Genomic DNA, 18436 nt, shown 5'->3' with positions numbered 1-18436 from the left:
AGGCTAAACAATATGCTACTTAACAACCAATGGATCACTGAAGAAATCAAAGGAATCAAAAAGTATATAGAGAAAATGAAAATGAAAGCATGAGGATCCAAAACCTATGTGACACCCCTAGACATCCCTCTAGGAGGGAAATTTATAGCAACACAATCTTGCCTCAGGAAACAAGAAAAATCTCAAATAAGCAACCTAACCTTACACCTAAAGCAACTGCAGAAAGAAGAACAAACACAAAGTTAATAGAAGGAAAGAAACCATAAAGATCAGAGCAGAAATAAATGAAATAGAGAGAAAGAAAACAACAGAAATGATGAATGAAACTAAAAGCTGCTCCTTTGAAAAGATAAACAAAATGGATAAACCTTTAGACAGACTCATCAAGGAAAAAAGGGAGAGGACTCAAATCAATACAATTAGGAATGAAAAAGGAGAAGCTACAACAGACACCACAGAAATACAAAGGATCATGAGAGATTACTACAAGCAACTATATGCCAATAAAATGGACAACCTAGAAGAAAAGGAGAAATTCTTCGAAAGGTACAATCTCCCAAGACTGAACCAGGAAGAAACAAAAAATATGAACAGATCAATTACAAGAATGAAGTTGAAACTGGGATTAAAAAACTCCCAACAAACCAAAGTCCAGGACCTGATGGCTTCACACGTGAATTCTATCAAACATTTAGAGAAGAGATAACACCTATCCTTCTGAAACTATTCCAAAAAATTGCAGAGGAAGGAACACTTGCAAACTCATTCTATGAGGTCACCATCACCCTGATAACCAAAACCAGACAAAGATACCACCAAAAAAGAAAATTACAGGCCAACGTCACTGGTGAACATAGATGCAAAAATAGTCCTCAACAAAATACTAGCAAACCGAATCCAACAATACATTAAAAAGGATCAGACCCAATGATCAAGTGGGATTTATCCCAGGAATGAAAGGACTTTTCAATATCCCCAAATCAATCGGTGTGATACACCACAGCAACAAACTGAAGAATAAAAACCATATGATCATCTCAATAGATGCAGAAAAAGCTCTTAACAAAATTCAACACCCATGTATGAAAAAAGCTCTCCAGAAAGTGGGCACAGAGAAAACTTACCTCAACACAATAAAGGCCATATATGACAAACCTACACCTAACATCATACTCAATGGTGAAAAGCTGAAAGCATTTCCTCTAAGATCAGGAACAAGACAAGGATATCCACTGTCACCACTTTTACTGAACATAGTTTTGGAAGTCCTAGCCATGGCAATCAGAAAAGAAAAAGAAATAAAAGGAATCCAAATTGGAAAAGAAGTAAAACAGTCTCTGTCTGTAGATGACATGATACTACTATACATAGAAAATCCTAAAGATGCTACCAGAAAACTACTAGAGCTCATCAATGAATTTGGTAAAGTTGTAGGATACAAAATTAATACACAGAAATCTCTTGCATTTCTATACACTAACAATGAAAGATCAGAAAAAGAAATTAAAGAAACAATCCCATTTACCAGTGCAGCAAAAAGAATAAAATACCTAGAAATAAACTTACCTAAGGAGGCAAAAGACCTGTACTTCAAAAAACTATAAGATGCTGATGAAAGAAATCAAAGATGATAGAAACAGATGGAAAGAAATACCATGCTCTTGGATTAGAAGAATCAATATTGTCAAAATGACTATACTACCCAAGACAATCTATATATTCAATGCAATCCCTATCAAATTACCAAGGGCATTTTTCACAGAACTAGAACAAAAAATCTTAAAATTTGGAGACACAAAAGACCCCGAATAGCCAAAGCAATCTTGAGAAAAGAAAACGGAGCTGGAGGAATCAGGCTCCCTGACTTCAGACTATACTACAAAGCTAAAGTCATCAAAACAGTATGGAACTGGCACAAAAACAAATATAGATTAATGGAATAGAGTAGAAAGCCCAGAAATAAACTCACACACCATGGTCAATTAACCTATGACAACGAAGGCAAGACTATATAATGGAGAAAAGACAGTCTCTTCAATAAATAGTGCTGGGAAAACTGGACAGCTACATGTAAAAAAAATGAACATTCTTTAATACCATACACAAAAATAAACTCAAAATGGATTAAAGCCCTAAATGTAAGACTGGATACTCTAAAACTCTTAGAGGAAAACATAGGCAGAACACTCTGACATAAATTGCAGCAAGAGTAATGGAATACTAGAGTAATGGAAATTAAAAAACAAAAAGCAAAAAACAAATGGGACTTAACTGAACTCAAAAGCTCTTGCACAGCAAAGGAAACCATAAAGAAAGCACAAAGACAACCCATAAAATTGGAGAAAATATTTGCAAACGATGTAGCAGACAAGGAATTAATCTCCAAAATTTACAAACAACACATGTGGCTCAGTATGAAAAAAAACAAACAACCCAATAAAAAAATGGGCAGAAGACCTAAATAGACATTTCTCCAGAGAAGACATACAGATGGCCAGGAGGCATATGAAAAGATGCTCAACATCAGTAATTATTACAGAAATGCAAATCAAAACTACAATGAGGTACCACCTCACACCAGTCAGAACGGCCATCATCAAAAAGTCTACAAACAATAAATGCTGGAGAGGGTGTGGAGAAAAGGGAACCCTCTTGCACTGTTGGTGGGAATGTAAATTGGTACAGCCACCGTGGAGAACAGTATGGAGATTACTTTAAAAACTAAAATTAGAGCTACCATATGATCCAGGAATCCCACTCCTGGGCATATATCCGGAGAAAAACATGGTTTGAAAGGATACATGCACCCCAATGTTCATTTCAGCCCCATTTACAATAGCCAAGACAGTGGAAGCAACCTAAATGTCCATCAACAGATGAATGGATAAAGAAGATGTGGTACATATATACAATGGAATATTACTCAGCCATTAAAAAGAATGAAATAATGTCATTTGCAGCAACATGGATGGACCTGGAGATTATCATACTAAGTGAAGTAAGTCAGACAAAGAAAGACAAATATCATATGATATTGTTTATATGTGGAATCCAAGATAAATGATACAAATTAACTTGTTTACAAGACAGAAACAGACTCACAGACTTAGAGAAGGAACTTGTGGTTGCCAGGGGCAAAGGGTGGGGGTAGGGATAGATTGGGAGTTTGGGATTGAGACATACACACTTCTGTATTTAGGATAGATGGCCAACAGGGACCTACTGTATAGCATGGGGAACTCTGCTCAATATTCTGTAATAACTTAAATGAAAAAAGAATTTGAAAAAGGATACGTGTGTATGTAAAAAACAAAAAAAGCAAGAAATGTGTCTAAAATCATGAAGCACTGGTAGAGCTCAGAAACCAATTACTTACTGTGAGCTGCTCTTAGAGTTATATTTGTTAAGCTGATCAGCAATTACTTAAGCAGTGCTTTGTGACAGCTCAAGTCAATTTTTATTAGTTATTTAAAAATTTTACTTATAAATATAATATTGGGTTTTGCATACCCCCTCATGGCCAAATACAGGTGCTAATATCATTGTTAAGCCAAATTTATAAGAAAAATAAAAATACCAACATACCTCTTTGCCCTTTCACCTCCCCATCTGAACTCTTAGCTACGTCACTGAGTTGACCATTACATCTCTTCCATGTTAAAAGCTTTAAACTCAAAGAAAAATACCCATCATTTCATAATAAAAGTCAATAGGAAATAGGAATTCTTTAACACAAATGAACGAATTCACAAAAATAATCTAAACTCTATAGTAAGGCTTACCTGCAAACATCTAAGTTTTACTAATTACTAAAGATCCACGCACCAAATAACTTCTTTCAAGTTACTTGCTGACAATACTACTTTGTAAATAAGGCTATGCATGGTGAAGTAATGACAAGAGGGAAAAAGGTTCTTCCTGAAAGTGGCAACATATTCTCCGTTGCTGAATAGAAGAAGGTGAGTATGAAGTACATCTGCAAAGCAGAAAGTTCTCACCAGAAAAGTGGCTCTCTCAAATAGAAGCACTTCATCAGCCTCAATAATTTCAGCAAAATTCCTTAGGTTCATTTCCAGCTGCTGAACATTGGGAATCAGCTGATAAACAATGCTGGACCAAGCCTAACAGAACAGAAGCACAGTGTAATATTACTAACAGGTAGCCAGTCCCAGATCTTTGCAAATGAGTAAGTATACTATAACATACAGACAGCAAAATATGGTGACAATTGAGTCCCAAACAAATTCTGGCAACAAGTATAACACAAACGAAGTGAGAAAATGAAGATAATATTTGATTTTTATCCTTCAGTTGGATTTTTTAAAGTTTCAAACACTTTTGTAAAATACTTCTTTCCATTGATAATTAAAAATAAACAAATATTTAATTCCATCATATTGCCTTAGGGAAGTTGAAAACTCTGATATACTGGGCTAAAGAACTTCTAATCCAGCCATTCAAACAGATATGTAAGTCCAATAGTGTAGATTGCTCTAAAGATCAGAACCTAATAATGCTATATTTAACATACATCTAAGAATCAATTTTATGAAAATATCAGAGCCACGTAGAAAAATGACCCCTCCCTTCAATGGGATAACATACAATAGAAATTACAAGAGAAATTAGTGTCATTATCATTCCAAAAGGCTTATTGTCAGCTTTATAAATTATTGATCCAATTGAATTAAAAACAGTCCACTGCGTGTTTGCCTAAAACTGACTTCATCCAGAGGAGTATGACTAAAATAAGGAGTTGAAATTAACCACACCCTCCCTCTATTCTCTTAAGGCTCTTTTATTTGAATTTTCATTATAATATTTCTTTCAATTTCGCTCCAATTTGTCTGGTTAGGTGTACAATGTTCTTCTCTCCCCTACTAGAGGGCAGGAACCTGGTCTTAGCCATCTGTGCATCCAACAGCATCAAGCAGATTGCAATGAGTGTTTGTAGAATAAAACTTAATATAAAAATTTATGTCAGCTCTATGCAACGTTGATGTAAGAGAGAGTAGAGCCATGTCTCTGTTCCAATTAGTTTTATTACTTAGGCATGGGGGTTCAGGTTCCAAGTTCCCAGGTCGGTGTTAATGTCACTGCTGAATTTACCTTGGAGAAGGCACCAAAGCTAACCACAGCAGAGACATTGTCACTCACAGCAGTGTTGTGATTAGCCAATTGTCTTTGGTCGTGTTATGTATTGCCATCCTTCACACCGCAGTTGGTTCTTATCAGTGCGTCATGTCCATCCTTATTCACGGTTACCTGTTCTATGGGAATAAGGCTTTGAGAGAAATTCGGCCCAAATTAATCTAGAACAGTATTTCCTAGATAGGTATCTCAAAATGATCTGTTATTAGAGCGAGGCTGGGTCAACATATTGGGGGAAAAATGAATTAGTTAAAAAAATAAATCAGTGGCTATGTTTAAAGTCCAATTGTTTTTCTCCTTGGCAAATCAGGTTTCTGTGCTTTTGGTTGTAGATACTTGTCAGATGGAGTTGACACTGAGGCTGTAGCTACAAGTCACAGAGAAGGATGCTTTCCTACCCAGACTTGTCAATGGATACCAGAAGCAGTCTGACCACAGGAGGACCCAAAAGGAGCCAGTCTTTCAAATCACTAAATCAGTGGGAGAAAGGGAGGAAGCAGGATAAGGAGCCCATGTGCCAATAAGGTAATTTCAGCTTCATCCATAACACAGCTATTGTTTGTAACCTCTACAACTACTACAAGTAGTGTAGCATCCATTCCACCAATGGGAACAATCTCTCTGGTTGAAACAATGCTAGTCTCTAATTTGGCATGAAAGTTGAAGCTATCATACTCTAGAAATAACATATCCCATTCTAAGACTCCCTTCTCCAATCTCTCCCTTAAATATTGTTCTTCTATTGCCATCCAAACTTAGGCAGACTAGCTTATATCCTGTAGAGGTACCTGAATATTAGATACAATTCCAGTCAGCACTGAGACCACAACAGGTCAAAATGGATGATGGCCAGTGAAACCTCTACTGTCATGAAGATCTGTATCAAATTAATCAGGACCAAACTGGGTTAATTCAGTGTGATCTGATAGGTATGTCGACCCAATCTAAGATCAAACCCAAAATTTCTTAAGGTTAAATTGGGTATTTTTCAAACAATTTATTGTAGATTATTTCTTCTTTTGGCTCAACACATCTAGATGGCTATGAAAGAGTTTAAAATCTTTTAGTTTTGATAATAACCTTCTAGCTTTTTTTTTTCATGCTCTTTAAATGAGAGAACTCAGGGAAACATACACACCTTATAGAGAGTTTCATCCCAGATAGACGTTCGGAAGCAAGAACATTCCAATGGGCGAGACAAACGCCTCAGATCTTCTTCTCGCTCTTTAAAAATCTGAAGTAAATAGACCAACATACTGGTCAGCATATAACTAACAGCTCTCCCCTCTCACTGCAAAATCTGAGGTGTAATATTTTAGCATATTTTAAACAGGGGCATTTCGTTTTTCCTCAGAGGAATTTTTAAATGTGTACGTTACTTTACAGACTAGGATGGCAGAAATGATTTCAAGTCAGGTCTACAAAGTGCAACAGCTACTAGAATTCTTCAGGACTGTGCTGCTTGTTCTGAGTACTCACTGAGAACACTATGCTGGAAAATAAAATTTACCATACAGAGGAATCTTAATAAAATATATCTAACATTCCAAATAATCCAATCTGGGTCATTTTTAAGATATCTATACCAATATCAAGATTTTATAAATCAAAATACTTCAACTTTTGTAGATATCTTACTCTCATACACACATGCATACACATATATTATTTCTGTATGGACTGTATTTATTTGGCTACATAGATATAACAACGCCTTACACACAAATATCTATTCTTGGCTATGTATCTATCTATCTATATGCCCATATATACATGGAAAAATATCTATTTATACAAATATAAACACATACACAGATATTTTCCAGGACTGGGTGGGCTTATAGTGAGTGCACTGTTCACACTGTGATGGATAATTTTATGCAACAACTAGGTTAGGCCACAATACCCAGACATTTGGTTAAACACCAATTTAGATGTTGCTATGAAGGTATTTTTTAGATGAGATTAATATTTAAATCAGTGGACTTTTAGTAAAGCAGATCCCCCTCCATAATATGGGTAAGCTTTATATAACCAGTTGAAGGCCTTAAGAGAAGAAGACTGCCATTCCCCAGGAAGAGGGAATTCTGCCATCCAGACTGCCTTCTGACTCAAGCTGCAACAAGGGTCTCTCCCTATCAGTCGGCCCTGCAGATTTCAGACTTGCCAGCCTCCACAATCACATGAGTCAATTCCTTAAAAGTAATCAGTCTCTCTCTTATTCTCACTCTCTCTCTCTCTCTACACACACACACACTTCTTATTGGTTCTGTTTCTCTGAGGAACCCTGACTAATACACACACATAGAGGGAAACACCTATCTTGCTTGAAACTGATATTCAGGGAAGCACCCTAGCCATTTTATTCCAAAACCTCCAAGTCTGAAACTTTAATGAAAGAGAGTATACTTTTCTTAATTAAGCTTAAAATCCCACAAAGAACATTAATGTATCTTTGGGGATATTTACATAAGCATTTCGAAAACAATATGTTGATCACTAAAAATTACAAGTAATTAAAAAATCCATAAGGAGGTCATTTATTGGAATGCTCTAGGTTTTTCTGTTGCAAATTGGGCCAGGGAAACAAAACAAAAAACAGTAATAATAACAAACCCCTCACAAGCTCAAGATCAAGCTACATACAGAATTTTCTGCGGAATTAAAACAGAATTGATACGTAGTGAGAGGAAGAAGGAATTAAAAAGAATACTCAAAAGTCCTTTTCAGAGTCAAATACGGAACCCTGTCAAGTGGTTTCTGAAAGCCTGTAAGCTAATCTAGAAACACCAAAACATACTCAAATACTGGAACACTGAAGGCAATCCTGTAACTAATTATGGAAAAAAAAGTATTCCTGACCACAGTTATTACCAAAAAATTCTTAAGTTAAAGGGGATCCTTAGACTCCTAGGTTCCAACCCAAAGAGGAACTGTATTCTTCTACATCACCAGCATATTCTAAAACTGCTTTCCTCAACTTTACCCTTGGAAATAGAGGATCTTCTCTTTCAGCTTAGACTTTAAAATCCAATCCTCTTATTTTATATGGAGCAAACTAAAGCTAGACTCTATTTGTGACTTGCCAGTCCTGGGGTCTCATAGCTAGCTAGGAGTTTGCCCTTTCTACTGTGTCTTTTCTGGTTTAAATTTATGTGTACCAACTCCCATGCTAGAAAAGAAAATATACCATATCAGTGCAATTATGAGGGCCTTGGCATTGTGCCTAACACAGTATAGTTGGCATTTGAATTGGTGCATACCAGTTTCCTAGGTCAACCTAGTGAGCTATGACCTTTCTTTATCTCACCCCTGGTGGGTCTTCTGGCCTTGACAGTAACTGCCTGCTCTAAAGGACAGTAAAACAGTGGTAGCAAATATATTTTAAAAATACATAAAGCTGCTTAGTGATATCACACAGTCAGGATCCTTTCCCAAATTTGAAGATTATTTGCTAAGTGAACATTATATTTCCCTTACCACCATGGAACATTTGTTTATAGGTTTTTTTTTTTTTTTTGGTACGCGGGCCTCGCACTGCTGGGGCCTCTCTGTTGCGGAGCACAGGCTCCAGACGCGCAGGCTCAGCAGCCATGGCTCACGGGCCCAGCCGCTCCACAGCATGTGGGATCCTCCCGGACCGGGGCACAAACCCGCGTCCCCTGCATTGGCAGGCGGACTCCCAATCACTGTGCCACCAGGGAAGCCCCAAAGCTTTTTTTTTTTTTCCCCTGCGGTACATGGGCCTCTCACTGTTGTGGCTTCTCCTGTTGCGGAGCACAGGCTCCGGACGCACAGGCTCAGCAGCCATGGCTCACGGGCCTAGCCGCTCTGTAGCATGTGGAATCTTCCCGGACCGGGGCACGAACCTGTGCCCCCTGCATCGGCAGGCGGACTCTCAACCACTGCGCCACCAGGGAAGCCCTGTTTATAAGTGTTTTTAAAAACAAATGTCAACTTCATTTTGAAAGCTTATGCTGAGATTTTTTTTTTCCTAAAAAGAATGGTACAAATTTACCTATATCCCTACAGAAGAAGTCTACAAAGGATGTCAATTATTTGGTGCACCACCCTTTCTATTTCTTACCAGGTCTCGTTGATCCTCCTGTACCAGATCCATTTTATGCACCAAGCAAAAGATTTTGGCATCTGGAGAATTCTGCAGAATGGCCTCCAGGCATGACTGGTAATAGTGCATGTCCTTTTCCAGTTCTCGGCTTTCCACATCAAATACATAAATCAGAACCTCCACATTACGGAAGATGTTGTCTCGTTGGCTGGTGAAATAATTTTCCATGAAGGTGTCCTGTCTAGTAGGAAAAAAAATCTAGGTAATAAGCAAGTCATCACTTAATTACTCCTATTTACGATCTATTTTTGTTGGCTTAATCAGTGTGAAAGATAATCCTAAAGCTTCAAATTAAAGGGAAAATGATAGCAAATTAGAATGGCCTCATCTTCTTACTTCTAAGGCCACATCTTGTGCCACCTTTTGCTCCTCTCCTTGTGTTCCAAATATACTTTGACCTTCCCTCAGTTCTAGTGGCCCATGGTCTATCCACCGAGGGGCCTTTACACCTGCTTTACACTCTGTCTCACAATCTATCCCCTTAATTTTTTTTTTTTTTTGGTGGTACGCGGGCCTCTCACCGTTGTGACCTCTCCCGCTGCGGAGCACAGGCTCCGGATGCACAGGCTCAGCGGCCATGGCCCACGGGCCCAGCCGCTCCATGGCACGCAGGATCCTCCCAGACTGGGGCACGAACCCGCGTCCCCTGCATTGGCAGGCGGACCCTCAACCACTGCGCCACCAGGGAAGCCCTCCCCTTACTTTTATACCTAATTAACTCCTACTTGTTCCACTGGATTTCAGTTCAATTCTTACTTCCTCACAGAAAATATCCCTGACCTCACTGACTTGGGCAAATCTAGTCACCATAGGCAATTATACTAACACATTGGTTTTATTTTTAACACTCACTACAAGTGTGATATTATACATATTTGTGTGAGTTTTTAATTAGTGGCATTCAATCCCCTAGACGGCAAGCTCCATGAAGGTAAGGACCATGTCTGTTACAGTTTGACATTGTTTCCCAGCTTTTAGCACAGAGCTTGCCACAGAGTAGTTGCTCAATGAATATTTACTGAATGAATAATTAGTCAAACACTCTAAACTATATGAAAATGGCTCCAAGTTAACTTTTTAGCAGAATGTTGCTCTTTGCTCCTTAGGCTGTGTGCTGCTTCCCAAGAAATTCTCAATTGCCAGCTGGCTAGAAGAATACAGTAGTGTTCTGTCCTAAACAAAAAAATCAAGGGGTGGCATCAACAATATGGTGGAATGAAAAGCTACCTCTGTCTCTCCCCTTCAATCTACAACCACTAAAACATTCACAACTCAACAAAGGTACTTTTGTCCAACACACCAGGATGCTAGAGTATTCCACACACCTGTACATCTAAAGGTGGATGGACTGGAACAGATAGAGGAGGCAGAACTGAAGGAATGGTAGAGGTAGTGTCTATAATCCTGGCCCTCTGGCCATGGCAGCTAAGCCTGCAGCCCCAGAGAACCTGGTAGCAGCAGAGCAGACAGCACACACAACAACAGTCTCCTGGCTGCAGTGGCACCCATGGCCACATCTAACTGTACAGCAGTGGGAATGGGGCCTGCGGCCCTGTCCCTCCAGCCACTGAGGTGCCCAAGTCTCCAGCCCCTCTGCTCTCCCACCAGCAGTGGCAGAGCCTAAGAACCTTAGAAAACCAGATAGGGAAGAAGCACTGGTATGACCCTGGCTCCCTCCACCCCTTCCCCCTGTGGTGGCTGAGCCTGTGACTCAGAGGATCCTGGAAGCAAGGGAAGAACCCACCATCCAGGTGAACCAGGTAGCTTCTGCCAGTGACATAGGCAGAAGCAAGCTGCCAATGACCATGAAAACACCAGAAGTGATAATGAGAGTTGGGACAGGGGGCACACCTCTGACAGAGGCAGCTCAGGTAAGAGAAACCAAAAACTTGTGCTATAGTGCCACCTATGGATAAAGAAAAGACCCTTAATCTCTAACTTGTCTCACTTCACATGATCTGGCAGAAGGAAGTACCATGAAGAAGCACAGTAACACCGCACCACAAAAAGAAAATGACAATTCTCCAGAAACCGAAGTTAAAGTCACAGAATAATGTGATCTGATAGAGAATTTAAAATAGCTGTCATGAAGAAATTCAACAAGCTACATGAAAACTCAGAAAGGCACATCAATTAGCTCAGGAGTAAAATTAATAAACAGGAATGCTTTACCAAAAAGGTTGAAACTAAAAAAAAAAAAAGAACTAAAATTCTGGAGCTGAAAAACTCAATAAATGAGATAAAGAATGCATTAAAAAGCACTGGAAATAAAGCAGACCATATGGAAGAGAGAATTAGTGAGTGTGAAGATAGAAATCTAGAAAAGATACAAGTAGAAGAGGAAAGAAAAATAAGATGCAAAAAAATGAGGAAATTCTACAAGAGCTATCTGACTCTTAGGTAGGGCAACATTAGGATGATGGACATCACCGAAGGAGAAAAGAGGGAGAAGGGAGCAGAGAGTTTATTTAAACAAATAATGGCTGAGAATTTCCTAAACTGTGCAAGGAACTGGATATACAAGTCCATGAAGCTAAGAGAACACGTGATTACCTCAATGCAAAAAGACCTTCTCCAAGACACATATTAAAACTGCCAAAAGTCTATGACAAAGAAACAATTTTGTAGGCAGCCAGGGAGAAAAAAATGGTGAACTACAAAGGAACCCAAATTAGGCTATCAGCAGATTTCTAAGCAGAAACTCTACAGGTCAGGTGGGAATGGAATGACATTATCAAAATACTAAAAGATAAAAGTTGTCACCCAAGAATACTATATCCACCAAAGTTATCATTCAGATATGAAGGAGAAGTAAAGACATTCACAGACAAACAAAAGCTGAGGCAGTTCATCAACACTAGACCTGCCTTACAAGAGATGTTGAACAGAGGTCGTACACCAGAAACAAAGACAAAAGTACACAAAGCTTGCAGTAAGGTGATAGACAGACAAAATCAGAAAATTTCAACTATTTACCAGAAAAGGTTCTTAAACACTTTATTACAGTATAAAGGTTAAAAAAGAGAGAAAATGCAGAAAAAATAACTATAGCTACTTCAATTTGGTAACAAACTTACAATGTAAAAAGGGAAAGATTGAGACAACAAAAACACAAAAGGGGAAGAGGAAAACCATACAGTTAAATGAAGATAAGATGCTATCAGCAGAAAAAAACTATTTATCTATGTGACATTTGATACAAACTTCATGTTAATTACAAAACATAAATCTAGAACAGAGACACAAAAGAAAATGAGGAAACTGAGAAAAATATCATAGAAAACCACCAAACAAAAATGGAAGACAAAAACACAAGGAAAAAGAAACAGTGAGACCGTCCTGAGGAAAGGGAAGTTGGAGACTGAGTTGGTCACCACATTGGGATGCTCCTGGCAGGGAAGCAGCACAGAAACGACCGTGTGGCTGACAGGGTCTTGGTGTTCCACCTGGGTGTCAGGCCTGAGACTCAGAGGTGGGAGAGCCAAGTCCAGGACATTGGACAACCAGAGACCTCCCAGCCCGACTTAATATCAAACGATGAAAGCTCTCACAGAGATCTCCATCTCAATGCAAAGACCCAGCTCCACTGAACAACCAGCAAAATACAGTGCTGGACAACCTATGCTAAACAACTAGCAAGTCAGGAACACAAGCACACCCATTAGCAGAGAGGCTGCCTAAAATCATACAAAGTTCACAGACAACCCATACCACACCACCGGGCATGGCCCTGCCCAGCAGAAAGAAAAGATCCAGTCCCACCCACGAGAACACAGGTACCAGTCCCCTCCACCAGGAAGCCTACAGAAGCCACTGAACCAACGTCACCCACTGGGGGCAGACACCAAAACAACGGGAACTACGAACCAGCAACCTGCAAAAAGGAGACCCCAAACACAGTAAGTTAAAAAAAAAAAAGAGAAGACAGAGAAAAATGCATGAGATGAAGGAGCAATGTAAAAACACACCAGACCAAACAAATGAAGAGGAAACAGGCAGTCGACCTGAAAAACAATACAGAGTAATGAGAGAAAAGATGATCCAAAATCTTGGAAACAGAAGGTAGAAAATGCAAAAAAAAAAAAACTTTCACAAGGACCTAGAAGGATTAAAGAGCAAACAAACAATGATGAACAACACAATAAATGAAATTAAAAATTCTTTAGAAGCAATCAACAGCAGAATAACTGAGGCAGAAGAATGGATAAGTAACCTGGAAGATAAAATAGTGGAAATAACTGCCACAGAGCAGAATAAAGAAAAAAGAATGAAAAGAATTGAGGACAGGCTCACAGACCTCTGAGACAACATTAAACACACGAACAGGGAGTTTGGGAAGATGGCGGAAGAGTAAGACGCGGAGATCACCTTCCTCCCCACAAATACATCAGAAATTCATCTACACGTGGAACAACTCCAACAGAACACCTACTGAACGCTGACAGAAGACCTCAGACCCCCCAAAAGGCAAGAAACTCCCCACGTACCTGGGTAGGTCAAAAGAAGAAAAGAATAAACAGAGACAATAGGATATGGACGGGACCTGCACCAGTGGGAGGGAGCCGTGAAGGAGGGAAGGTTTCTACACACTACAAGCCCCTTCGAGGGCGGAGACTGCAGGTGGCGGAGGGGGAAAGCTTCGGAGTAGCGGAGGAGAGCACAGCAACAGGGGTGTGGGGGGCAAAGCAGAGAGATTTTGGCACAGAGGATCGGTGCCCTCAGGCACACACCAGCCCGAGAGGCTTGTCTGCTCGGCCGCCAGGGCGGGCGGGGCTGGGAGCTGAGGCTCGGGTATCGGCTTTCGGAGCGCAGGGAGAGGACTGGGGCTGGCGGCAGGAAGAGAGCCTGAAGGGGTTAGTGCTAGCCCGGAGGGAGTCCGGGGAAAGGGTCTGGAGCTACCGGAGAGGCAAGAGACTTTTTTCCCTTTTGTTGCCTGGTGCGCGAGGAGAGGGCATTCCCCTCCCTCCCCTCTGCCTGAGTGAGCCAGAGCCCCCGAATCAGCGGCTCCTTTAAACCCGTCCTGTCTGAGCGAAGAACGGACGCCCTCCGGCGACCTACGCGCAGAGGCGGGGCCAGGTCCAAGGCTGAGACCCGGGAGTTGTGAGAGTAGAGAAGAGACAGGGAAATCTCTCTGTGCAGCCTCCTCGGAGGCAGCGGATTAAAGCTCCACGGGCCATTTGATGTGCCCTGCGTCTGTGGAGTGCATGAATGGACAGCGAATCATCCCAAATTGAGGAAGTGGACTTTGAGGACAAGATTTAAGACTTTCCCCCCTTTTTTCCTCTTTTTACAACGAATTATCTCAAATTAAGGAGGTGGACTTAGCAAGATTTCAGACTTTTCGCCCTTTTCCTCTTTTTACAACGAATTATCCCAAATCGAGGAGGTGGACTTGGAGAGCAAGATTTTTGATTTTTCCCCCTGCTCTCTTTTTGTGAATGTGTATGTGTAATCTTCTGTGTAAGATTCTCTCTGTATAGCTTTGCTTCCACCATATGTCCCAGGGTTCTATCGGTCCGTGTTTTTTTCAATAATTACTTTTTAATTTTAATAACGCTACTATATTTCATACTTTATTCTATTTTACTTTACCTGCTCTTTCTTTTTTTCCTCCCTTCCCTTCCTCCCTCCCTCCCTCCACTCCTCCTTTCCTTCTTTCTTTTTCTTTCCTCCATCCCTCCCTCCCTCCCACCCTTCTTCTTTCCACTTTCTTTTTCTTTCCTTCCTCCCTCCCTCCCTCCTGTCTTTCTTTCTTTCTTTCCTTCCTCCCTCCCTCCCTTCTTCCATTCACTCTTCCTTTTGCTTTCATTCCTCCCTCCCTCCCTCCTTTCTTTCCTTCTTTCTTTCCATCCTTCCTCCCTCCCTGCCTCCTTTCTTTCTTTCTTCCTTCCTTTCTTCCCTTCTTCCTTTCTTTCAATCTCTCTTTCTTTCTTCTACTAATTATTTCTTTCTACTTTTTCTCACTGTTATTCTGAGCCGGGTGGATGAAAGGCTCTTGGTGCTGCAGCCAGGAGTTAGTGCTGTGCCTCTGAAGTGGGAGAGCCAACTTCAGGACACGGGTCCACAAGAGACCTCCCAGCTCCACATAACATCAAGCAGCGAAAATCTCCCAGGGATCTCCATCTCAACACCAGCACCCAGCTTCAGTCAACGACCAGCAAGCTACAGTGCTGGTCACCCTATGCCAAGCAACTAGCAAGGCAGGAACACAACCCCACCCATTAGCAGAGAGGCTACCTAAAAACATAATAAGGCCACAGGCACCCCAAAACACACCACCAGACGTGGACCTGTCCACCAGAAAGACAAGATCGAGCCTCAACCACCAGAACACAGGCATTAGTCCCCCCCACCAGGAAGCCTACACAACCTACTGAAACAACCTTAGCCACGGGGGACAGACACCAAAAACAACGGGAACTACGAATCTGCAGCCTGCAAAAAGGAGACCCCAAACACAGTAACATAAGCAAAATGAGAAAGCAGAAAAACACACAGCAGGTGAAGGAGCAAGATAAAAACCCACCAGACCTAACAAATGAAGAGGTAATAGGCAGTCTACCTGAAAAAGAATTCAGAATAATGATAGTAAAGCTGATCCAAGATTCTATTTCCCAGATCAAAAATCTTGGAAATAGAATAGACAATATGCAAGAAACAGTTAACAAGGACCTAGAAGAACTAAAGATGAATCAAGCATCGATTAAAAACACAATAAATGAAATGAAAAATACTCTAGATGGGATCAATAGCAGAATAACTGAGGCAGAAGAACGGATAAGTGAGGTGGAAGATAAAATAGTGGAAATAACTGATGCAGAGCAAAATAAAGAAAAAAGAATGAAAAGAACAGAGGACAGTCTCAGAGACCTCTGGGACAACATTAAACACACCAACATTCGAATTATAGGGGTTCCAGAAGAAGAAGAGAAAAAGAAAGGGACTGAGAAAATATTTGAAGAGATTATAGTTGAAAACTTCCCTAATATGGGAAAGGAAATAGTTAATCAAGTCCAGGAGGCACAGAGAGTCCCATACAGAATAAATCCAAGAAGAAATACGCCAAGACACATATTAATCAAACTGTCAAAAATTAAACACAAAGAAATCATATTAAAAGCAGCAAGGGAAAAACAACAAATAACACACAAGGGAATCCCCATCAGGTTAACAGCTGATCTCTCAGCAGAAACTCTACAAGCCAGAAGGGAGTGGCAGGACATAATTAAAGTGATGAAGGAGAGAAACCTGCAACCAAGATTACTCTACCCAGCAAGGATCTCATTCAGATTTGATGGAGAAATTAAAACCTTTACAGACAAGCAAAAGCTGAGAGAGTTCAGCACCACCAAACCAGCTTTACAACAAATGCTAAAGGAACTTCTCTAGGCAAGAAACACAACAGAAGGACTATACCTACAATAACGAACCCAAAGCCATTAAGGAAATGGGAATAGGAACATACATATCAATAATTACCTTAAATGTAAATGGACTAAATGCTCCCACCAAAAGACACAGAGTGGCTGAATGGATACAAAAACAAGACCCATATATATGCTGTCTACAAGAGACCCACTTCAGACCTAGAGACACATACAGACTGAAAGTAAGGGGATGGAAAAAGATATTCCATGCAAATGGAAATCAAAAGAAAGCTGGAGTAGCAATTCTTATATCAGACAAAATAGACTTTAAAATAAAGACTATTAGAAGAGACAAAGAAGGACACTACATAACGATAAAGGGATCGATCCAAGAAGAAGATATAACAATTGTAAATATTTATGCACCCAACATAGGAGCACCTCAATACATAAGGCAAATACTAACAGCCATAAAAGGGGAAATCGACAGTAACACAATCATAGTAGGGGACTTTAACACCCCACTTTCACCAATGGACAGATCATCCAAAATGAAAATAAATAAGGAAACACAAGCTTTAAATGATACATTAAACAAGATGGACTTAATTGATATTTATAGGACATTCCACCCAAAAACAACAGAATACACATTTTTCTCAAGTGCTCATGGAACATTCTCCAGGATAGATCATATCTTGGGTCACAAATCAAGCCTTGGTAAATTTAAGAAAATTGAAATTATATCAAGTATCTTTTCCGACCACAATGCTATGAGACTAGACATCAATTACAGGAAAAGATCTGTAAAAAATACAAACACATGGAGGCTAAACAATACACTACTCAATAACGAAGTGATCACTGAAGAAATCAAAGAGGAAATTAAGAAATACCTAGAAACAAATGACAATGGAGACACGACGACCCAAAACCTATGGGACGCAGCAAAAGCAGTTCTAAGGGGGAAGTTTATAGCAATACAATCCCACCTTAAGAAACAGGAAACATTTCGAGTAAACAACCTGACCCTGCACCTAAAGCAATTAGAGAAAGAAGAACAAAAAACCCCCAAAGTTAGCAGAAGGAAGGAAATCATAAAGATCAGATCAGAAATAAATGAAAAAGAAATGAAGGAAACGATAGCAAAGATCAACCAAACTAAAAGCTGGTTCTTTGAGAAGATAAACAAAATTGACAAACCATTAGCCAGACTCATCAAGAAAAGAAGGGAGAAGACTCAAATCAGTAGAATTAGAAATGAAAAAGGAGAAGTAACAACTGACACTGCAGAAATACAAAAGATCATGAGAGATTACTATAAGCAACTCTATGCCAATAAAATGGACAACCTGGAAGAAATGGACAAATTCTTAGAAATGCACAACCTACCAAGACTGACTCAGGAAGAAATAGAAAATATGAATACACCAATCACAAGCACTGAAATTGAAACTGTGATCAAAAATCTTCCAACAAACAAAAGCCCAGGACCAGATGGCTTCACAGGCGAATTGTATCAAACATTTAGAGAAGAGCTAACACCCATCCTTCTCAAACTCTTCCAAACAATATCAGAGGAAGGAACACTCCCAAACTCATTCTACGAGGCCACCATCACCTTGATACCAAAACCAGGCAAGGATGTCACAAAGAAAGAAAACTACAGGCCAATATCACTGATGAACATAGATGCAAAAATCCTCAACAAAATACTAGCAAACAGAATCCAACAGCACATTAAAAGGATCATACACCATGATCAAGTGGGGTTTATTCCAGGAATGCA

At 40.0% G+C, this 18436-nt stretch overlaps 1 protein-coding gene across 2 annotated transcripts in view; it reads right to left on the bottom strand.

The window, feature by feature from the left end:
* The window catches only part of RRAGB (Ras related GTP binding B), a gene marked incomplete at its 3' end in the record, with an annotated part of 57464 nt that overhangs the window by 4619 nt on the left and 34409 nt on the right, over window positions 1-18436 (bottom strand). For both annotated transcript variants that reach the window (XM_079727864.1, XM_079727865.1), the window contains 3 exons: window positions 9239-9461; window positions 6290-6385; window positions 3999-4121 (listed from right to left, as the gene is read on the bottom strand). In XM_079727864.1, coding sequence (XP_079583990.1) covers window positions 3999-4121; window positions 6290-6385; window positions 9239-9461 — 442 coding nt within the window. The remainder of the gene's footprint in view (window positions 1-3998; window positions 4122-6289; window positions 6386-9238; window positions 9462-18436) is intronic.

The sequence above is a fragment of the Hyperoodon ampullatus genome, assembly GCF_949752795.1.
Source record: "Hyperoodon ampullatus genome assembly, chromosome: X".
Classification (NCBI taxonomy): domain Eukaryota; kingdom Metazoa; phylum Chordata; class Mammalia; order Artiodactyla; family Ziphiidae; genus Hyperoodon; species Hyperoodon ampullatus.
This window is presented reverse-complemented; position numbering and strand designations above follow the sequence as displayed.